This window comes from Aspergillus fijiensis, assembly GCF_003184825.1.
Source record: "Aspergillus fijiensis CBS 313.89 unplaced genomic scaffold BO72scaffold_8, whole genome shotgun sequence".
Classification (NCBI taxonomy): domain Eukaryota; kingdom Fungi; phylum Ascomycota; class Eurotiomycetes; order Eurotiales; family Aspergillaceae; genus Aspergillus; species Aspergillus fijiensis.
In genome coordinates, this window is record NW_024468984.1 from 240324 (window position 1) to 262155 (window position 21832).

The 21832-nt window shown below is 55.1% G+C and overlaps 7 protein-coding genes across 7 annotated transcripts; 3 read left to right on the plus strand and 4 right to left on the minus strand.

The window, feature by feature from the left end:
• The first annotated feature begins 830 nt into the window (after window positions 1-830).
• BO72DRAFT_282569 (uncharacterized protein) lies at window positions 831-4045 on the plus strand. The gene has a single exon (XM_040940301.1). It carries the CDS (start codon window positions 1092-1094, stop codon window positions 3726-3728), a length of 2637 nt encoding a protein of 878 aa, XP_040804554.1. The 5' UTR covers window positions 831-1091; the 3' UTR covers window positions 3729-4045.
• Window positions 3903-4991, minus strand: BO72DRAFT_525030 (uncharacterized protein). The gene has a single exon (XM_040949924.1). The coding sequence runs from the start codon at window positions 4870-4872 to the stop codon at window positions 4339-4341; it is 534 nt and encodes a 177-aa protein (XP_040804555.1). The 5' UTR covers window positions 4873-4991; the 3' UTR covers window positions 3903-4338.
• A 167-nt stretch (window positions 4992-5158) lies between these two features.
• Window positions 5159-8380, minus strand: BO72DRAFT_445121 (putative C6 transcription factor (Leu3)). The gene is made up of 6 exons (XM_040943964.1): window positions 7691-8380; window positions 7182-7627; window positions 6696-7133; window positions 6363-6631; window positions 5782-6315; window positions 5159-5729 (listed from the first exon to the last, which is right to left on the minus strand). Exons 1-6 carry the CDS (start codon window positions 7889-7891, stop codon window positions 5422-5424), a joined length of 2196 nt encoding a protein of 731 aa, XP_040804556.1. The 5' UTR covers window positions 7892-8380; the 3' UTR covers window positions 5159-5421.
• Window positions 8381-9396: 1016 nt separating this feature from the next.
• On the plus strand, window positions 9397-11785 carry BO72DRAFT_370858 (uncharacterized protein; the record flags this gene model as incomplete). Its single annotated transcript, XM_040940979.1, has 2 exons — window positions 9397-9865; window positions 9915-11785. 2 exons carry the CDS (start codon window positions 9397-9399, stop codon window positions 11783-11785), a joined length of 2340 nt encoding a protein of 779 aa, XP_040804557.1.
• Window positions 11786-12208: 423 nt separating this feature from the next.
• Window positions 12209-15359, minus strand: BO72DRAFT_456049 (F-box domain protein; the record flags this gene model as incomplete). The annotated part of the gene is made up of 2 exons (XM_040946257.1): window positions 12209-15143; window positions 15175-15359. 2 exons carry the CDS (start codon window positions 15357-15359, stop codon window positions 12209-12211), a joined length of 3120 nt encoding a protein of 1039 aa, XP_040804558.1.
• A 1059-nt stretch (window positions 15360-16418) lies between these two features.
• On the plus strand, window positions 16419-18831 carry BO72DRAFT_456050 (putative C6 transcription factor; the record flags this gene model as incomplete). Its single annotated transcript, XM_040946258.1, has 5 exons — window positions 16419-17098; window positions 17157-17594; window positions 17645-18026; window positions 18085-18220; window positions 18269-18831. 5 exons carry the CDS (start codon window positions 16419-16421, stop codon window positions 18829-18831), a joined length of 2199 nt encoding a protein of 732 aa, XP_040804559.1.
• A 619-nt stretch (window positions 18832-19450) lies between these two features.
• On the minus strand, window positions 19451-21794 carry BO72DRAFT_445124 (protein translocase subunit TIM50). The gene is made up of 3 exons (XM_040943965.1): window positions 21293-21794; window positions 20501-21229; window positions 19451-20438 (listed from the first exon to the last, which is right to left on the minus strand). Exons 1-3 carry the CDS (start codon window positions 21572-21574, stop codon window positions 19845-19847), a joined length of 1605 nt encoding a protein of 534 aa, XP_040804560.1. The 5' UTR covers window positions 21575-21794; the 3' UTR covers window positions 19451-19844.
• Between the last annotated feature and the right edge of the window lie 38 nt (window positions 21795-21832).

Sequence of the window (21832 nt, forward strand, 5' to 3'; positions counted from 1 at the left end):
AACAATAACAAATACCAATCGTGGGGAGGGAGATATTCTGACAGCCAACTGTTAGTTAGTTATAGTTGGTAACCTACTATTAATATTCATAGTAAGTAGTCGAATGAATTGGTAGTGCAGGAAATCCCCGTGATGCTGCAGGCTTGGTTGGTGGACGAAATCCCCCCAACTTCAAGGTTCTCTCTCCTCTTTCTTCCTTTTCTTTCTTCCTCTTTCTCTTTCAAGATCCTCCTCCCTCTTCCCCAACTTCGGTGTGTCTGCCCTTTCTAATTACCTTCGATTTACGGTCCCCTGTCACCCCTCCTCTCCCTCCCCCCCATGTATCCCTAAAGTTCAATCATGTAGATCATCCTGGCCCGACGTCGATTGTCCGCAGCCAGTCTCATTGCTTTCTGGAGGGTGTGACTGTCACTATCCGCCTGCCCGCGCGCCGGATCCGCAACGTGGAATGTCCCTGCAACTCGCGCACTTTGCCTCGTTCTCACTCGCTTTCCTCGGGTCATTTCGTGCCAACAAGATCGCCTTTTGCGGGTCGTGCCTTGCCTGCTGCTGTCCGTTCTTATCCACATACTCTATTTGTAGAGCCAGCTGGGACTAAATTTACCTGGCTGTGGGTGTGGGCTGGCCTAGAGCGGGTGTTGGACTTTGTAAGACACGCATTGGAAGACAGTCACACACACTACACTATACATTCACCACACATTCACCACACACTCAACCCTTACGCTGCACCAAATCTCCCTTGCTGGTTAGCATTCATCAGGGTGGGAGAGGAGAACAAAGGGACCGGAGTTCTTCGCCGTGGAATCTCTTCGGCACTCTTCTTTTGTTCTCTTTCGCTGTCCATTTACAAGATTGTAGTCCTCCTCCTCTACCAGACCCAACCGAGACACTGCATCACCTCCCCCCTCACCATTGCTACGATATGCGACCGGCACCAAGTTGATTTGAAACCCATTTTTCCTTTAAAACAAAAAACAATAGAGAACAAAAAAGAAAAAAGAAACCACCAGAACTAAAACACCATTCAAACCCGACCACTGCCCGCTTGTCACTTGGACCAATCTGCCGGACCGTTGGGCCTCCTCACAATGCCCAGCCTGGCGAATGCTGGCACCTCTGTCGCCTCACCAGAACACTTGGATCCGCCCCAGTTGAGGGCCCACAAGTCTCTACGTCGCCGGCCAAATGTTCCCTTGAACTCTCCATCCGCCGCCCAAACAATAAAACCAGTGGGCCACAATGGCCTCCCGTCAGGGACAGCCTCCCTGCCACCAGCTCCCGCTCGTCCCTTAACGCCTCCCGCGGTCGCCTCAACCGAAGACTCCAATACCCACGGGGCGCATATCGCAACAACACCTTCTTTACTCTCGGTGAGCGATGCGATAACCCCGAGGCCATCGCATCCTCCCACGCCCGAAACCACCCCTCCTCAAATCGCAGCCTCGGCTCAGCGTCCGGCCCTCAAGCAACTCGCCCAGTCCTTCTCCTCGTCTCGGGCGGATTCCTTTCGGACTGCGCTGGAAATCATCTCAGATGCTGGAACTGAAACCCCGTCTCGGTCAGCCCGGTCCTCCTCGTTTGTGACCAGACAGAGCGATCCGTCCGATCCGTCCGACCACAGCGACACGCGAAGCGGAGAAACAACACCGATACCAACTCATACTTCTAATCGGATGCGTTCCGCGACACCAGAGATGTTGATGGCAGAGAGTCGGCAAGATGCGACACGAAATCCACCGGCACCTGCTTCCCGTCAAAAGGGATCTGCATCTAGCCGTATCGACCGTGACTCAGACACGGCGGAACACCCAATTTACATGGTCGGGTCGGATGCAGACAGCACGGACGTGCTTCCCGTCCGCTCGAAAAGCGTACGAAGGCAGGGGGCTGACTCGCACGAGCCTGTAGGTGGATTGTCAATCGAGCAGTTCCGAGAGCAGATCGGCTGGCCCCAGACCGAGCCTACTACAGCCGAACCAGACGCCTCGCGAAGGTTCTCCAATGTGTCCACGACGTCCACCGTTGAGGTTATGATTATCGACTCGCCACGATCAACTCAACGATCACTTCGTCACACTGAGAAGAGGAGCTCTCTCCGCTCAGTCAGCTCTCCCTTGACGAAATCGGAACATACCTCACTGGTCTCTAACCCGGACTCGCAGCATCGGCTGGTTCATAAGAGTGCGCGCATCACAGAACAAGACCGTCGAAGTGTTGCTTCGGAGATGTCGATTTCGGGGATTTCGACAATGAGCTTTCTCCCGCCGAATGTGGAAATAGTACCGGTGGTGGTGATCCCCGAGCGGCGGTCGTCCCTGAAGTCCTCGGCTTCCACCAGCCGGAATACCTCGCAAAGTCGCTCCCGACATTCGAGTCGACGCGCTCCGGTCGCCTCGGGCAGCCGCCCAGGCTCGCTGGAACCTCCGCGCCGCAAGGAGCGGACGCTGTCCGATGCGAGCACCAACGCGGACAAGCGGGCGCGATCTCGAGGCCGTAGCGATGGTAGGCCGGCCATCCCCCAGCGTAATTCGTCGTTGTCTGCACCAACCAGCCGCAACAATTCCCGGACCACGTCTCTCACCTCCGAGAGCCTACGGAATCACACGATGGCAATGGAGCAAGAGACGCGAAAGAAGCCCGCGCCACTTCCTCTGTCCCGACCTGAGGGTCCGTCCCACGGCCGGATTGCGCACGATGTTCCAGAAGCCGCGAAAACGCAGTCCATCATCATCGGTGTCGAAGATATGTCGCATCTCCGGCCGCCGTCCATGCCCTATACCCAAGTCTCCATCCCGTCCTCATCTCCCGGTGTGATCGAAATCAGTGAAGCGAGGACGATCGCCATCTTCCCGCACAACAACGAGTCATTATTGCTGGTAGAGCCACAATCACAACCTACCGCGCGTGAGCAGATTCCTGATATAGCATCCCAGGACAAGCCCCAAACGCCGGTCCCGTCGACGCAATTCGAGGTGGAGTCACCGTTGAAGAACCCCCGCCAACCTCCCAAGCCACCGGTCTGCCAAGTGTCGCCGCCATCGCCCGTGCAAGACGCCAGTCGCCAACTGGGAGCCGCCGTGAGTGAAGCCGAAGCGAATGGACGTCCGGCCCGTCGGTTCGGGTCCATCCGACGTCCGTGGATGGTACGTCCTCGGTCTGATTCATATAATTCTGCTCTCGAGTCTTTCTCACTGACGTCCGTGAAGAACCGCAAGGCGGACAACCCCGAGATCGAGGGGCGCCTGCAGCCCTTCTGGCGACCGCGTCGCTTCTGGGACGACTCGGAGACCGACACTTCCTCCCCCAACGGGAGTCCCGTTGAAGACCGACACCACCACGAGCCCGACACGGTGATCAAGAACTCGCTGGGGATGCCGCAGCAGCGGACGGTGCTGGAGGGGCCGCCCATCTCGCGCAACCCGGAGACCCGACGCCGGCTGGGCGGCCACCACCACGCTGCCAACCGCGGCACCCTGGTCGGCAGCAGCCAAGTGTTCACGCCGGAGGCCCTGTACTCGCAGACCTCCCTCCACCACCACCGGTTCCAGTCCCTGTCGTGGTGGCGGTTGCGGCTGCGGGCCGGCAAGGTGCGCAACCTCCGCAAACGCATGCGCCGGGTCTGGCAGCAGCACGGCGAACGTCGACGCGAAGCCAAGCGCGAGAAGCTGAAGCAGAGCATCGGGGACGCGGTGCTGGTCGATTCCAGCACGAGCCCGAGGCCATAGCTGCGCTATCATTAATGATGATCGATGAGCGATGCATTTTTGCTTAGAGGATTGGATACACAGGTTGATTTTGATGTTACGCATGCTTATGATTTGTTTGTTTTTTGTGTCATGTTTACGATTGATGATATTGACGATTGACGATACCAATTTTGTTCCTGTCTATTTTTTGTTCTCAATACCGAAGCAAGCCCACGATCGGCTCACTTTCATTCTATTTAAGATACCACAAGATTAGCAATTACCACTCACCAGTTACCACAAATGATAACCCCGAGTGCAGCATTCATGATTCCTATGAACCCTCCCTCCAAGAACAAGACAGCCCTAATACACAGGCCCTCTCCATAATCAACCAGCCCAACTCAACACATACATACATACATACATACATACATACATACATACATAAAAACCTCAGAAAAGACCAAGCATCCCTCTCCCATTCCATTCCACCCAATCCAACCACCTCACTCCCAACTCCCCGCAAATAAATACCCAAGAATAAACCCCCATCCCACCGACAAGACAGAATCCCCATTCCCATCCCCATCCCAAACCCCACTGCAGTAACCCAAGTAACCCAAAAATCCCGACAGACAGCAAAACTTCACCGCAACCGCCCCCGAACAGCCATGCCCCCAAACTCCGCCTCCCTGGCCCTCTTCCTCCGCCGCAACTCCTCGCTCTCCTCCACTCCCGGCCCTACTGGTCGTGGTCGTGGTCGTGCAGCATCATCACCCCCTCCCCGCATCCGCATCCGCTCCCAACACCCCGGATCAAGGAACGGCTGCGGCGCGAGCGCGAAGTTGAATTCCGTGTCGCTTCTGCTTCTGCTTCTGCTTCCGCTTCCGCTTCCGCTTCCTGGTTTGTCTCTGGATGCGGGGTTGGAAGTGGGGGTGGGAGTGAGGTTTGAGGATGGGGATGAGGATGAGGATGAGGATGAGGATGAGGGTTCGAGGAGAAGGGATGGGGGACGGGTGTTTGTGTTTGGATTTATGGAGGGATTCCTCTTCTCTGGGGGGAAGAGGGCCCGTTTTTGCGGGATGAGGAGCGAGGACGGGGCGGGGCGGGTTGTTTGGAACTTGCGGGATTGCGGGTTGGATGGGGTTTGGAGTTGGGGCTGGGCTTGGGCTTGGGGCATGATGGGTTTTGCTTTGAGGTTGGTTTGGGGGTGTTGGGGGGTTGGTGTGGGAGGAGGTTGTAGAGTGAAATGGGAGGATAAATTTAGTAAATGTAGGAGAAGGGTTTAGTACCCAGTAGGCGGGGAAAGGAGGAGGATGTTAACTTATCGATGGCCGAGAGGTTCTGAGGTTGTGACGTAGACACGTGATCTTATACTATACACTGCACCTAACAAGTATTAACCTTACCATGGTATCGGAATCGGATGTAGTTCGGATTGTAAATCGAACTTGGCAAATATCGTCCGATGATACTATGTAATATATACAGCAAGCCATTCGCCTATCAATCAAGCATCGGTCGATGCATTCATCGTTGTAAAAACAGGTATCACATGATTTAAGAAGCAGCAACAGCGACGGCAACAGCAACGGCAACAACAAAACTCCATCGATCCCTGTCCAGCTTATTCTCACGGTGGACAACCCTGTCATCGTCAACCCGCTAATTATGATACACATGAAAAAGAAAAAGGTCATAAGATTTTAGAATCGACAGCCCCACACCACTAAGCCATCCCTTGCGACTCCATCCCGGATATCGTGGAATAGGAATATGGCAGGTCGACCAATCCATCCAGAAGCCAGTTCAATGGATCGAAGACTTCATAGTTCGGCTCGATGAACCCGCTGGGCAATGCCCCAACGCCACCGCTGGGCGGCACGCTGATACCGGGCTGCGGCAGCAGAGGCGCAGGCGCGAGACTGGGGTCTGCACCGCCCACCCCGGGCGTCGCGGTCGAGGTGCGCGTCGGTCCGGTGGACGATGCTGACGATTCGGCGTTGGAATCTGGGTTGGTCGGGTTTTTGAGGCACGCTGCAAGACGGGTCAGCTTTGAGTCACTCGACGTCGAGTTGGTGACACCTACCTTCGATATTACGCCCCTTGGTCCGCGCATCCTCTCGCCACCGCCATACAGAGTCGAACAGAAGAGACATGCTCATCCGGCATCGTACCTTCAGCATCAGGGAGTCGTCAATCTCACTACCGTCGGGCCCGAACTTGGGCGTCGGCGCATTTCCCAGTCGCCACATCTGCGCCAGAACTTCCGCCAGCCGCTCGGGGAGATCGTTGCTGGACACCGATACCCCCCGAATGGCCCAAATGGTCCGGTTGAAGAGGTTTTTGGCATAGTCCATGTCAATGTGGGCTGCAAAGAAGCTCTTGCAGAGTTTCAACAGAGTGCAACCTCCCGCGACCATCATTTGATACACGTAGTACGGGGTGTAGGAGAGCACGGGCCCAACTTCGGTCTCTAACGTCATTGCTGCCTCGAGGAAAGTAGTTGCGGCGACGTAAAGCGAGAGAAGGCGTTCTCGGTAATTCTTGGCCGTAGTATCGTCGAAGAAAGCTGACAGGTGGAGATGGAGATTCGATGCGCGCAGGAAGAGATCAGTGATAGCTACATAGGTTAGAAAGTCTTCCATGCGACCGGATTCAGGGCCTTACGGTCTCGTTGCGGCTTAAGTTGGCTTTCCAACTCGTCAAAGTCTCGAGAGAGAAACGAGATCAACGCCGATCTTTCCTTATCACTGCAAAGCCCGACAGGGTCCCGGCGATTTTTGTAAAGTGACCTGGTAATCTTGTCGCAAAACTTTTCAATCTCCAGTCGGGGTTTCATGTCCTCCGGCAACTTGAAATTGGGATCCATGGACTCGTTCGAGGACAGTGTCCAATCATATAGGGTTGATGGCGGCTGACCGTAGCCAGTAGCGACTCTGCGCGAAATTGATTAGCTTGTCGGTCCATTCGATCCTCGGTTAATGCTTTTTCAGCACATACCTCTGCGCAACTATATTGCAAACAGCCCAGGTTCGGACCTTATCTCGAAGCTCCTCTTCGATGAGTTCCACCCGAAATTTGCTGAAATCCTGCGTATGTGACGGCCGATGCAGACCAAGCTGCATGGCAACCTGCACCATCATTCCGCACAGCATGAATGTAGGGTCCGTGGAGGTGCTGCTCGTAGGAAATGGCCACGTGCATAGCAAGCACAGTGCCTTGACTACATGGTAGCTCTGTGGGATGTCCGCCAGCGTACTCCAGACCAGCCGTGTTACCGGGCCAGCCAGAGAATTGAGGAGATGGGTGTCGGATTGGTACCGTCGGGCGCCAACACTGATGATTGTCCAGAAAAGTAGAGGCGATGCAGAATAGTATTCATCTGGCGACTGCTCTCGACTAAGGAACGGAAGAAACGGGTGATAGAATGTGAAAAAACTAGGCTCGTTAGACGTGCTGCAACAAGAGCCGACGGCGTACACTTACAGATTGAAGAGCTCTGTCACTCTCTCCGGAACCACAGCCACATCCTCAATCCTCTTGAAATGATGAGTGCCATTTCGCATGTAGCCACTGCCATCGAAGCCTGATCGCAGGTCCAGCAGGGATGCGACAGCTTCGTGCGACCCCATGTACTGGTCAGTAGACATGGCTGACGGCGTGTGGTAGACACCAGCTGAGCCAACCTGGCTGGGAGTCTCTTGTTTCGGAGTTTGCACCGTGGGCAAAGAAGTCGGGGTCTGCTGTGGCGTGCTCCCATTTGCCTGCACAGTCGCGATCTGCTTCCGAAGTTCGATGATCTCACGCTCCATCTCGGCGTTGCGGCTGCGCTTCCCGACACGTTTGAAATTGGATTCGATCTTGCAATCCAGTTTCAGGCGACGGCATCGGGAGCAGTCGCTCCACGGATCTTGAATTACATCGCATCGAAGCTAAACGAATAACAGTTCACGTCAGCGAAAGCCTCGTTGGATGAGGCCGGGCACGCGGCATACCTTCTGCTGGCGACACTCATTGCAGGCCCGCTTGACAGGCTGTCGCTTCTTCTCATCACGGCTATCGGGGTCTTCCACCTCGTCGATACTGGCAGCGGGCGAGCTGTCCAAGCCTGCGGCAGCAACAGTACGTTTCCTGACAGGTCCCCCGCCATCGGACCCGATAGCAGGTGAGACAGATGGATGGTCGGCACCTCCCATTACGGGGCTGGAGGCAGCCGAAGCATTCTTCCTTGCGCTTGGGTCCAGATTGTTGCCCTGCACACCCTGGCCTCCGATTTCGCTGGGCGATCCTTCGAGGGAATCCAGACTGGTTGCGTGCAAGGCTGATCAACGCTGGGACAGTATAAGAGGGAATGGCGGAGAAAAAAAAGGCTAAAAAAAATCACAGGTCTAAAATCACAGGTGCACTGGACGATAATAAGACCACGTGCCAATATAGCAAGGAGGGAGAACGAATTAGCGATGAGTGAAAAAAACTTTTACCCACCGGCTTGCACCGTGTTTTGCAGACCCTGAAATTAAGTGGTGGAGGAATCACACTCGGCGGCGGGGGTCCTGCGAGGAGAAGCTGTCCGATCTCGCTCTCACGTGCAGTGGATGGATTAGCGGATAGCACGTGACATCTGCATTGGACCAGTGATTAGTCACGGATAAGTCAGCCCCGACCCCATCAACCGTCCACAGCCCCACCACCCAATGAGTCCGTGCTTGACTGCTTGTCAACATCATGAATTGAGTACTAGGTAACTACGTGCTAACTACTACCTACTCGACTACTACACTACACCATCTCAATTGTACTTCCTACACAGTCTGCATCATACAATTGCATTTACAATGGACAACCTACAATCTCTGGCACTAGTGCCTGAGAGCAACGGTGTAGAGATGTCTATTACCTCGTCACAGGTCATACCACAGACCACAGGCTGCCCCACGCACAGACTCCCACCACCATGCTAATTCCGGCGGTCGCCCGACAATTGTCCATTGGCTCTCCTTATTAGCGGACCATATGAGGTTGATCCCATAAGATGAGCCCATGTCTTCTCAATGATACGCAGTGATAGGCACTGCCACCTGCGTTATATCTGGTCTCTCTTTAAATCGAGGTCATTCACAGTCTGTCGTATTCTGCTTCCAGAAATGAAGCTTCCATCACATCCGACTGCACTTCGTATCCTGAGGCTTACGCTTCGCCTCGATGTTCCACTTACCTAGAACCACTGTTCACATGGCGAACCTAGGGTATCCTAGCGCCAATTAAGCCTTGTGCTGCGGCACTGCCCTTTGTCAGCGCCGAGGTTTGTCTAGAGACGGGGGTGACCCTTCTGCTCTAACGAGGTGCCCGACGCCGCCTCTGCCACTATCTTAGAACTTACCCAGTCACACCAGGCAATCTGGGGTCTACTCACTCACAGTTCGGCCCCTCCCGTGCCTGTCAGAATACGGACAGAGAGCATAACTCTTTCCTTGTTGGAGAATCTGTGGTTGCCCCGCGTCATTGCCCCGGTGGCATTGCTAGCCGATCATTCTGCCTCCATTCCAATTATGTCAGACGTCCATCGAGCAACAGTGACCTACAAATGACAGTATAAAGGCAGATTGTTCCGTTGCGGCATTAGTCTCGAATTCTGTCATTCACACTTCTACAGTCCATGCGTGGCATGCAGCCAAGTCCAATATAATTTATGTCTGCCAAGATGGCTAAAGAAACCGAGATTGGGGCAGATCAACCACCTGCATACAATCAGCTCGATCAGTCGCAGTTGGCATTACCCCCCTTAGACCTTTCTCGGGACGCTGGCCCATCCCAATACACGACAGTCACATCTGATCAGTGTGCCGCTCACCTCAAGCTGCTCGCAGCACTGGCCGATTTGCGCGACAACGTAGCCAACACTCGTGGAATCTTCGGCATCCAGGATCCTGACCCGGAACTATTCCAGCCAGACTCCAAGGAGGCCAATGAAGCGTGGGCTCGAGTAAAGGAGAAGCGGTGGGCGGTTTATACCACCCGAGCAGTGGACCGATATGCAGCCTGGTGGACGTTGTGTGCTCCTGCTTCTCGCGCGCAGCCCAAACTCAGTACCCTCAAGTCTACCAGCTACGAGAAGATCACGACCTCTGACGAGCCAATGAAATGGTCTCAAGACGATATGCCTCCTCTCGGTAAGTTGAGTCACGGTGCATGCTTGGTACCGGCCACTAACCATTCTAGACGTGCTGATGGTATGGCATGCGCATATGCTGAACCCCCGTGCTTTTCTCGAGGACTGCATACGGCACGGAAAGATCAGCTTCTGGGCTAGTGGCCTGCCCTGGGAGGCCGTTAACGCTTGCGTTGACAATGTGACCCTCGACTACGATGCAGGGCCGAAGGCAAAGGAGACGTTTCTTCGCAAGACAAATTTCCTCTGGGACAATCTTGTGGACACGTCTGAGAAGTCGTTAAACTGCCCCGGTTGCGGAAAGCATGTCTTTGTCCCCTGGACAGACGGGGGCATGCTTCTTACGCTGGAGGATGCATTTGAGCACTGGCATGGGTTCGCAGACAAGGATTTTCGCCACCCATGCCCTCACTGCTCCTACAACATCAACCACGAAAGTCTGAAGATCGCCAAATTCTGCGGGGACATCAACTTGCTATTGCAAAAAGACCTTCCGATGCCAGGGACTTATTACAATCTTCGGGGAGTCCCTGAGCCGGCCAGCGATACCAAACGACGGAAACAACAATTCAATTTCCCTAACCGCCTTCTAGAGGTCGTCGGCACCGATATCATCAATTATGCCTACCCCCGCTGGAATCGAGGCAATAACCTGACCATGAAGACGGTCAACGATTACCTCGCTACGAAAATGAAGCAGAAGGACGTCATGTACAAGGCCAACCCCGGCAGCCTGCAACTCACCCTCCACCCGGAGGAAAAGGTCGCCTACCGCCGCATGATGTCGCACTACTGGGACAACAGCTCACCCCTGGCGCTCGATCTCGTTGGGGCTGTCGTCCGCCAGGGCACCTTCATCCAGAAAATGGATCGCATCGACTGGCTGCACTCGCCGACCCTCACGGCCACCATGGACCGCCTGATCAAGAAGTACCACGTCTTTTTCCGGATCATGTCCCAGAACCCACGGCGCATGGCCGTCCCAACCCTCGACGTCGACCTCGCCTGGCACACGCACCAGCTCGCGCCGGCCCGCTACTTCGCCTTCTCCATCCACCGCACGCGCGAGGACGGCGGCGGCGGCATCAACAGCCTCGCCATCCTCATCGACCACGACGACAAAGTCGACGAGACCAAACTCTCCGACGGCTTCGAATGGACCAGCAAGGCATACAAGAAGCTTACCGACGGCGAGATCTACAGCGAGTGCACCTGCTGGTACTGCGAGGCCGTCCGCGTCGCCGCCGACTCCCCTATCGCCATCCCCTTCTTCTCCTCCACCGCCCGCGCCCGCCAGGCGGCCGCCAAGCTCCACGACCGCGACGACATCTCCTCCGACCCCGACAAAAACCCGCACATCTCCGCCCACAACGCCGTCCGCCCGCAGACCACCACGACAGCAGGTAACACCCGCAGTCTCGATCCCCGCGAGCTCAAATTCCTGAAACTCCGCCACGACTACGAGAAGGCGCGCCGCCGCGCCGAGAAGCGCAAGTCCAAGGACCAGAAGGCTGCTTCTGCTGCCGCTAACAAGGAAAAGTCCGGGGCCGCCGCCGCCGGGGTGGACCCCGTTTATGGCTACTACCCTCTGCTGTGGGGGTATCCGGTCTACGTGCCCTTCTATGCCCCGTATACCTGTGACCCCGGGGTGCATGCGGATGCGTATGTGGCGAACCCCAGCTGTATGAGTTTCGTGGAAGGGGTGCATGGGAACTGTGCGGCGGGGACGTGTGGAGGTGGGGTTGCGGCGGGCAGCTGTGGAGGGATGGGAGGGAATTGCTCCGGGGGTTGTGCTGGGGGTGGGTGCGGTGGTGTTGGGGGTTGTGGTGGTGGTGCAGGGGCTGGTTGCGGCGGCGGTGGTGGAGGTTGCGGAGGTGGAGGCGGAGGGGGAGGTTGTGGTGGAGGGGGCGGGGGCAGTTAAACTGCGATGTTTGTGGTGTGCATGCTTTCCGTATGCTCTGAAATTCGTGCACGACGACAATGATCAGTAACTAATTATTTGCTTCTGACATCTTAAATTTAGCCAGTCCACATTTAAACACGTTTCGCGGATGCTGAAATATGAATGAGACATTTAGATTCCAATCACACGAGACTGGGTCAACCCCGGCCCTCCTAATGCGTCTGAATATACAAGAAGCCAACTTCTTACCTGTAACATATAGATAATAGTCCCAGACTCTAGAACAAAGAAAACGACGCCATCGCTCTACAATCCCAAATATGTTCCTGGTCCTATCAATATACACTCCAAATCTTCGAAACCAATGATGCAACCCAGAAAGAAAAAAACCAAATCGAGTCGAGATCTGACGAAAAAGCAAAATGGGAAAAGGCAGCCCTGCTACATCACAATACACTTGCTTCGTCGTTTGCTCCTCTCGTAAATAGTTTGTTCGTTCCACTCCTCTATGCGTCTCCTCCACAGGTCATGGGCGGCCGCTTGAGAGCTGGCGGATAGCGTGGGATCCGTCGAGGCCCGGTGGTGCAGGGGTTGAATGCTGGCCCCTATTAGCGGTAGTGGAAGGTCCTGGGATTGCGGACGGCGGTCGCCCACCTGGTGGGGGTAGCCGGAGCGCATATGACTGTCTTGGAGGACTTCTGGAGCATCGTACTGCAGGGCGGATCGAACTTGGAGGTTGGGAGAGGAGAAGGAGTACTGGCGGGTGTTGCCGAGCTCCTGCGTGGCGGGAATGGTTCCCGGAACGTCGATGCGGGCATGCATGGTAGGCTGCTCGGGCGACGGATTGGCGTAGTTGGCTTGAGAATTCGATGGCGGTAGAGATGGGTCAGTGGAGAGGAAGGGCACGGATCGGTCAGGCTGCGCTGGGTAGTCGGCTATACTCTCTAGTTGGAAGTGTATATGCTGCTCGACATGTTCTTGAGAAGGAGTGACCAGCGGTGCGAGTCCGTTCGTGTCCTCGATGGTGTGCGGAGCGCCGGTGGCTGAACTTCTTCTCCTGCGCATGAATGTGTTTTGCCTGCGCGCTCGTTCAGGAAATACGGGCTCTCTGGTGCTATTTCGCATTAGGCGAGAAGCGAGCCTCGAGCTCGCGATGCTGTTCAATCTGTGCAGTGACACCCGAGAGGACGATTCTTCGACCATGTTCTCTAGACGGGTGGTTTGCGAGCGCTGGACTTCGGCCGGAGGTTCGCCAACTCGGGTGATCGGCTCTGTCCTGGAGGGTAGCAGAGTCCTTCGCAAATGATCAGGGAGAGGTGCATCTGGCACGCGAGTATAGGGTGGGGGAGGCGGGACCCAGTTGTCAGCGTCACTTTCATGAGGTACCTGGAAGGTCTGCGAGGCTGGTCTCGGGTGGATGGGGGACTGCGCATCGCGATGTGGAGGGTGATATCGTTCCCTCGTGTTGGCGGCAGCAGTCGCAGCACGACGCAGTGTATCCCTAGATCGCGGTTGCCCATTGTCATACGGGGACTCTGGGATATGATACGCATCTCCATTCGAAGAACTGGAGAAGAAGGAGCTGTTGCGGCGAATATTCGGCCGAGAAGCGTGAGACACCGAATGGGCCGACGGATATGACTCCCTAGCGAAAGCTCTGGCTCGCGGCGACGTAGCGCTTGCACGGTGTATGCGAGTCCTTCTTCTTTCTAGTTCTACCTCGGTGTCTAGACTCGAGTCTGGCTCATAAAGCATTTTTGGTTCCGCATCACCGATCTCAATGCTAATCTCGGTATAATTGCCATCGCTCGCTGAACGTGCAAAGTCCAGCAGAAGGACTCGTCCACCATCCACCGGCACATCTTCTTCGCCAATGGTTGGGGGGTTGATGCCACCTGGTGCGACGGCCACCAAGCGACGATTTTCTGTAGCGAGACCCGTACATTCCACCCAGTGGGCTGCAGTCATGCCCGGCATATCACTGATCTTATGACCCTTAATGAGTACTTTTGGTTTAGTGATCGACCGCTGCAGTCGAGATGAGCAATCTTCACCAGGTAGCGCGCCTTCGTGTTCCCAGTGGCACAGCTCCCCATCGGACCCAGCTGGTGGTCGTGTACTAGTCGCTACAGGAGCGATATCCAGACGATCGGGTATGCCATACACCCAAAGACCAGATTCCTCAAAGCCAGCCGCAACCAGTTCCCCCATAGCATCAACAGTAGGTAGCATGGTAGGGGCAGATTCTCTGGTTCCATCATCGGACATGGGCGTCACAAAGTACGTTGTACCTGAGCTAGTGTTATTGGCCCCAAACGCTCGGAGTGAGTTGATTTGTTCATCAAAACCCATGATCCAGCTACCTTCGCCCTCGGAGTGGAGGGGAAGCATACATGCGCGACTGAAGCCCGTGGTAACATCCGGAAAAAGGATTTGAGTAGTCCACATCCGTCTATGGACATCTCTCAGAGAGAGTTCCGGCTCCGATTCGGCATAGAACGGTACTGTTATCGTGACCAAGCCACTATTTTGAGGATCGGCAGAAGTGCCAAGAAGCATGGCTCCATCTGCAGAGAAAGAGACAGAGTCGACGCCAGAGCAGCGTACGGCTCGTCTCTCGGTGGCCAGTACCCCCTCCCCGGTCGCATGTACTTCAATGCGATCATCATACGCAATAGCAAGCACACCTCCCGTGGGAGATAGTGCTAGCGTCCGAGGAACATCGTTCAAGGCTAGGTCTTGGACCAGTCTTACTTCCTCGTCACAAAGACTGTAAACATTGACACGATGGCTAGAAGAAACCACCGCAAGCAGAGACCCGTCGTCAATGATCGCGGCATGTAATGGACGCCTCCAGGTTTTGAGTTCATGCTTCACTGAAGCAGGGTTTGAGGTGACGTCAAGGACAACAATTCGAGAGGAACTGATACACAGGATTAGTTGACCGTTGGGGGAGAAAGAGAACCGGAAAGCTTCGCCCTGCGGAAATGCCGTTGACGAGCTCATCGAGGTCGATATCAGCTTGATTAGAGTCTTGCGAGGTCGCAAGAAGGTCTCAAAAGCATTCCGTCTGATTTGAGTGTAAAATACTTGTTTGAGGTGTGACAGGTCGCATGGCTGCTGACATGGCTCCGCGATGGCTTTCTGGGTCAGAGAGAAAGATGGGCATTGGGCTAAATGATGAGAGTATAGCAGAGTCGAGTCGGAAATCCGCCTCCATTTGCGATTCAGTAAGGCTAGTGAGGCGAATGTGTTTGCATCCGCAACGAAAAGGATACTGTGTAACTCGTTAAGAACGAACCGCATATAGGTCAAGTTACCGCGCAGTGCGTGTGAGCGATATGGAGAAGCGAACAAGCGCCTCCCAGCCGACCAGCTAGAAGAAATAGAAGAAAGTGACTACTTACTGTTCAATGACTGTGCGAGGTAAACGGGCAAAGGGTGAGGAACGTTGCTCGCCTGCGAGCTCTTTCTCCTGCTTTATCATATCGCTTTGCAGCTTGATCAAACATGTTGTCGGTTGCTGGTCATCATCGTCTTGATGGGGCCCATCGAGCCGCTCAGCCGCAGGTAATAGGACATCCTCATCCATGATCAACGATGTCCAACCCATGGGTGTCTACATTTGCTAACGACAAATGCAGACACAATTATAGGATCAATTGCACCCATCCAGCATCATGGCGGGAAAATATGTAGGGGAAGTTGGCAGGATCCCGAACGCAGGATTTGGCGCGTTGGGGGGTGTGGTGTGGGTGGTGGTGACTCTGGTGAGTGGAAAGCACGGGAAGCGCCAACTAGCGACCCCGGTGGCTGTGTCTCTCCAAACGTAGACCAATGCAACGGTGATCGTCTGGTCCGGTTTCAGTGGATTAAACTCAAACAGGGCTAAGCTAAGCTAAAGAGGCATAAGAAGAGACAGCAAGTCCATGCGTTGGCTGCATGGTCCAGCAAATAATCAATCAATCAGCTGGGCTGTACGGAGTACTCGGAGAGTGGATGAGAGGTAAGTCATGAATGAGTGAGCTCACTGCAAGTCCGTTCGCGCGTGCCAGGCGGGGAGAAAGTGAAACGGGTGCCTGAAATAGGCCTGAGGCGGGCGCGGGGACCCTGTCCAGTCCCATTTGGGCCTAGTCCACCCGATGTGAATACGGACTCCGATTTAGGAGCACGTGGTTGGTCTGACCCGCTGACTCAGCTCTTTTCCTCCCCACAACTTCACAGCAGCCGATAAGAACGAAGATTTTATCGGATTCGGAGAAAACGCAAGGGAAATAATAATCATCATCCCGCGCTGGATGGACCGAACCACCCCCTCTCCCAAAAGTGAACTCGTCGCTCATCGCAATGCCTGTTTGATTTTTGTATGCTGAGTGACCATGCAGTACTTGGCGCAGCTTCGCGACTAGCTTACCCCGGATCAATGCTTTCCTCTCCCACTCTCAGAGTCATTTAGCCGGGTACAGCGCTTGTTCCCCGATCATCGGTGGCCGGCCTAGATCCGATCCTCCACCATACGCACGCTTCGCACTCGACGGTGTTCGCCCTCTATCACGATTGCATGATTTGCAGTGTCCTCAATTGGCTTACGATTAGTTGATGATCTTCACAAGAATTCCCGAGCAGGTCGCCCGTTTGCTGAAGGCTCATCATGTCGTCGACGACAGCTCCGAGTAGCTCCACCCAGAAGCTCGCCTCTCCGGGATTCAACGCCGGCGCCAGACCATACAGGTCACATAAGGTCAGGGCATGTGATCTGTGCAGGAAGCGCAAGTCTCGGTGCACTGTGGATATACCCGGCCAGTCGTGTCTGTTGTGTCGCGTGCAGGGCGCCGATTGCCACTACCAGGAGGATTCCAGCCAGGATGCTCCACTCTCAGACGGCCATGACACCAAACGCTGGTCCGCAGATCCGGCGCAAGTGTCGACTGTTGGTCAGAAGCGTAAGCGCAGCTCAGAAGTCGGCTCCCCGGCAAGTGGCAGCCGCCCACGGGCATCCAGTGTTCCCCAGACAGACTCGGCCGGTGGCCATCGAGGAAGCGAGTCCAGATTCGATGATCCTCACAATGAGTCTGTCCTCATTGTTGGGCCTGTGGTGGCTGACGACGCCCAAGTGATTGAAAAGTACATGCCCACCGAGCGGACGAGCAAGTCCGTAGAACCGAAGAACAATACGTATAATGTCTACTCGAGCGATCCAAGGAAGCCCATTTTGTACACGACGGTTTCGAGACGAAGACAGGGAATGCGCGTTGGTATTCCGCCGGGAGAGAATCAGAAAGAAATTCTGGAGCAGATCTTAGGACCTTTCAAGCACGACCTAGTTAGACTGTATGTCTCCGTCTAGGATCGGATTGGATCGGAATGACCTACTAACCACCCAAAATAGGTTCATTGACAGGTTCAACGCGGCGTTCCCCATCTTCGATGGAGAAAGCTTCTGGGAGGCTTTTATCTCAGAGACTCCCGGGGACCCGCCAGCCTCTCTTTTGTGTCAGGTTTATTCGATGTCTTTAGTGTATTGGAAGCACACTCCCAAGCTGGCGTGTCATCCAAAACCAGACGTCCGTTACGCGGTCAATATGACCGTGGCCGCTCTACACGAGGAATTCTCCGCCCCTGGTCTGTCTACCATAAGCGCCGCCCTTATTGATTTGACCGGTCGCCCGATCTTCTCCATGACTGGAAATGCGATCAGTAGCGGCCGTATGGTCTCCCTCGCACACTGTCTCGGACTCAATCGCGACCCTAGTCATTGGAAACTGTCCCCGGCTGAAAAGAATCATCGCATGCGCTTATGGTGGGGAGTGGTCATCCACGATCGATGGTAGGTATCGTATCTGCGCAGTAAGAAAGGGTTACTGACATTGGTTCCAGGGGGAGCTTCGGTCACGGTGTACCGCCACAGATCGCAAAGAATCAGTACGACGTCCCTCTTCCGACAATCGACGTACTTATACCACCAGCATCTCGCACCCCTGAACGCGTCCGAGCCGCGCATTGCCACATCGCGCTGTGCCAATTGACGGAGATTCTGGGCGAGTTACTGCCCCTTGTCTACGGTCTTCAGCACCGATTCGCGCGCGAAACCACCAAGAAAGTGAGACAGATCCGGACGGACCTCGACGTCTGGGAGGACTCGCTGCCTGACTGGCTGAGAAACCCTCCACGTACCTCTGAGGGACGCATCTCCGGAACCAGCAGTCTTCAACTAGCGTTCCTGGCTGTTAAGATGCTAGTGAGCCGGGTGGAATTGAACGTGAGTGACGCACCTGCTACAAGACACCTCCTGCCCAGCCAAGCTAACAAATCCGTAGGAGGTGAACAACTCGGAGACCGAAAACCTGGAAGCACGCCGGTATTTCCAGACTGAATGCCGCAAATCGGCGGAGGAGATTGTACAATTCATCTCCTCTCTTCGCAAGGAGAATTTCCAAGAATTCTGGCTACCATGTAAGCACCTCTCTCTCACTTTTGTGACTCCTGGACCCATTCTGCCAGCCAAGCCAGAGACTAACAACCCAACCCTCCCCCTCAAAACAGACAGCGCATTCCACCTCACCACGACCGCAACGCTTCTCGTCCGCTGCGCCCTCGAAACCACCGACAACGAAGTCGCGCGGGCCTGCCTCACCAACGTCGAGACCTTCCGCGCCATCCTGCGCCGCGTCCGCGAGGACGAGGACTGGGACGTCGCCGACATGTGCCTGGACCACTGCGAACGGCTCCTCAGTCGCCTAGCGGCGCCCCCGGGCAGCGCCGGCACCGGCGCCGGCGGTGGTGCCACCAACCCCGACACGACCTTCAGCCAGGTCATCGGCCTCGGCGGCGGCATGTTGGGCGGCGGCGGCGCAGGCGGCGCGGGCGGCGCGTCCGACCACCCGGCGGCCACAGGCCGTCTCGTCAACCCGGCGGCCATCTCGCTCCCCGAGACGCAGACCAACAACGACATCGTCGACGACATGATGTCCATCTCCGGCACCTTCGGCACCATGGACGGCTTTCCCTTCGATATGACCGGCATCTGGGACGTGTCCGTCTTCCAGGACGTCAACCTATCGTAAAAGCGCGCAAAAAAAAATAAATCCTTGAACAAGGCAACATGACCGTAACACTCTATGTAATCGACTACCCCAGGTTTTTCATTGATTTTCTTTTTTTTTTTGAATGATCACTACCAAATCATGCTCATTTTTCAACGAGAGTATGGATACCCACCTCATCCCTTTCGACTACTTGATCTTTTTTCCCCTCTGTCTTTTCAACAAAAGAGTCGAAAGTGAGGGTGAGGGAGGGTGAATGTGGAGGATGGGGTGGAAGGAGAAAGGAGGGAAGAGGGGAGGAGAGGCTTTCTGTTTTGTTTTGTTTTGTCTTGTTTTTTTTAGAATATACCCATTGAGGCAGTGAGTGCATAGTTACTGCTGCTGTCGCTGTGTTGCGGGTTCTTTCTGCTTAGAGAGAAGAACAATACTACAAACATGCATACCTTTTATGGCATCGAAGCTCGAGTGCCGCTGCGATTGTTTTGCGATTGCGGAAATCTGGCGGTTCGGCAGCCAAATGGTTACAGGGACCTGGGTGGGCCGCCGGAAATATATACTTCAGCTCATCGGGTCGACACCATCGGTAAGACCTACCGTGCAATTCAGCTTACCCTCTACGCGCAGGTAATACAGAAACCATGCATATGATTAGGATTTTATTTCCAATTTATACATAACCTCCCTCCTAGATGGACAACAACAACGGGGAAAAAAAGTATGCTATTTTACAATCAACCCGTGATCAAAGGATGGGTGCGCGGGACAGAAACCCCTGCTTCTAAGGAAAGAGAGAGAGAAAAAAAAACACAACATGAAAACCCCGGTCCCGAGAACAACAGTAACAACAGTGTACCCTAGGTATACGTAGATTATAAAAGGAGAAGGAAGACAAGACACGAAAAAAAGAAGAGGAGAGAGACAGAGAGAGAAAGCTCGTTTGTGCCGCTCGTATAGAACCCAAGCACCCGCTCTCATAAAGAGTGCTCCTGCGATCAAAAACACAAGCAAGTGATGATCGGTTTCACTTTTTTTGCTTACTGCTTCTTGTCACCACCAGCACCGAACATGCCGGTCAAGGAGCCCTTCATCATGGCCATCTGTTCCTGACGAGCCTTCTCCTCCTCGGCGGCCATCTCGGCCAGCCACTTCTCGCCGTTTTCGCGGATCTCCTTCTCGATCATCTCGTAGTTCTTCTGGCCGCGCTCGCGGATCTGGTCCCAGAGCATCTTACCCTGGGCCAGGCCCTCCGCGGGGCTCTGCTCGCCGTCCAGAGTCCGGTTGGACTTCAGACCCAGAGCGGAGGCGAAGCCGCCCAGACCACTCCGGGGGCGGCGCTTCTGCTCCTCGGCGAGTTCCTGCTCGAAGCGCTCGCGCATGGCCTTCTCACGCTTGGCGAATTCGACGGGGATAGATGAGCCCTCGAAGGACTTGAGGACGGGGCGCACATCCTCAACGCCCATGCCGGCGAGGTATTCCAGGAAAGGGATCAAGGCGACCAGGGTCTTGTCCTTGGGGTCGCCACGCCACTTGTCAAGGACGATAGCGTTCTCGGGCTGCAAGCGAGCGTGCTCCTCCTTAGTGTCAAGAAGGATGACCTTGGAGAGATCACGGTTCAGGTATGACAGATCCTATGCAGTCCATGTTAGTGAGGAGGATGGAAAACAGCCAGCTCGAGTCAATTGCGTCATACCTTGATGTATTCACCGTCCTTATATCTGGTGGCCTCTCTGAACAGGGGCCAGCGGATGATGCGGTAGGGGTCGAGCTTCCGGAGCACCTGGTCGGCCATCATGCTGGGCACGCTGGTGAACAGGACGAGCTCGTAGTACTGGTTCAGATACCGGAGGAAGTAGTCGACACCGGGTCGCTTGGCCACACGCCAGCCATGTTCGCGGCTCCACTCGCTGTGCACCAGCAGGTCCTCCAGACTCAGCACCAGAGTGTAGGGCTGGCGCATGTTGGGGTCCTCGTCCGGCAGCAACTTGGGGAAGGCCGGGTCCTTGTAGTAGCTGGTGATGTCACCGAGACGGGCCTTGGCGCGGTTATACCACAGTCCCAGTCCCCAACCGGACGGAGTCTCGGGGTGAGCCTTCTCTTCCAACTCGTTCTCCCAGTTCCGGCCCAGGTAAGCCACTCCACCAGCACCGGCCAGCAAGAACAGCGCCGAGAACAGATTGGCCATGCGGGCGCGCTTGCGGTCGAGGGAGGAAGTATAGTGGTCTTTGGATTTATCGCCGCGACCCTCATCTTCGGCGTAGTCTTCGGCGCGGGAGGGGTCCTCGGTAAGGTTCAGAGTGGTAGATGGGCGACCGGTCTGGCGAGCTTCCAACTCGGCCGCGAGGGTGGAGGGGATACCCTGGGTAAGGTCGGGGAGGGGCTGGCGAGGGAGTTCCTTTTCTTCGGGTGCGTGTGATTCAGGCTAGTAGAGCCACACTGGTCAGCTGAACGGGCTTTACTATCAATAGGATGCGGCGCAACTCACGGAGGTCTGTTGGGAAGAGGCATTGCTCTGCGGGTCGGCCTTGGTATCAAATTCGGCCTGCTCTGCGGAATAATCTGCTTGCTTGTCTTCTTGCTTGGGAGCCGGAGCCTGAGAGGGCTGCTTGGCCTGCGAGGCCTTGATGGAGTCGGGAAGGTTGTAGGAAGATTTCGGTTTGCTGTTCTTTGCATACCAGCGCGAGTGAGGGACTGTGACGGTTGAAGCACGGACAGTTGAAGCGAGGATATTAGGCCTCGTCAGAGGCAGTACGGCCCGGCTAAGCATTATGAATGGATGGGGGAGGAGGATCGATGGAAGGATTTTAGAAATGGATGGTGATAGACAGTTTACACATGCACCGCAGAGCGCACACAGCACACGGCAGGTAATAGAAAGACCAATGTGGGATGAGAAGAATGGCAGGGTCAAGAATCGATGATCCAAAGTGTCTGGTCAAGTTTAGGAAAATCGGCAGAGGTCGGCGGCGGAGAAGACGGACGCTAACTAACACTTGCACTTGCACTGGCAAGCTCTCTCTCTCTC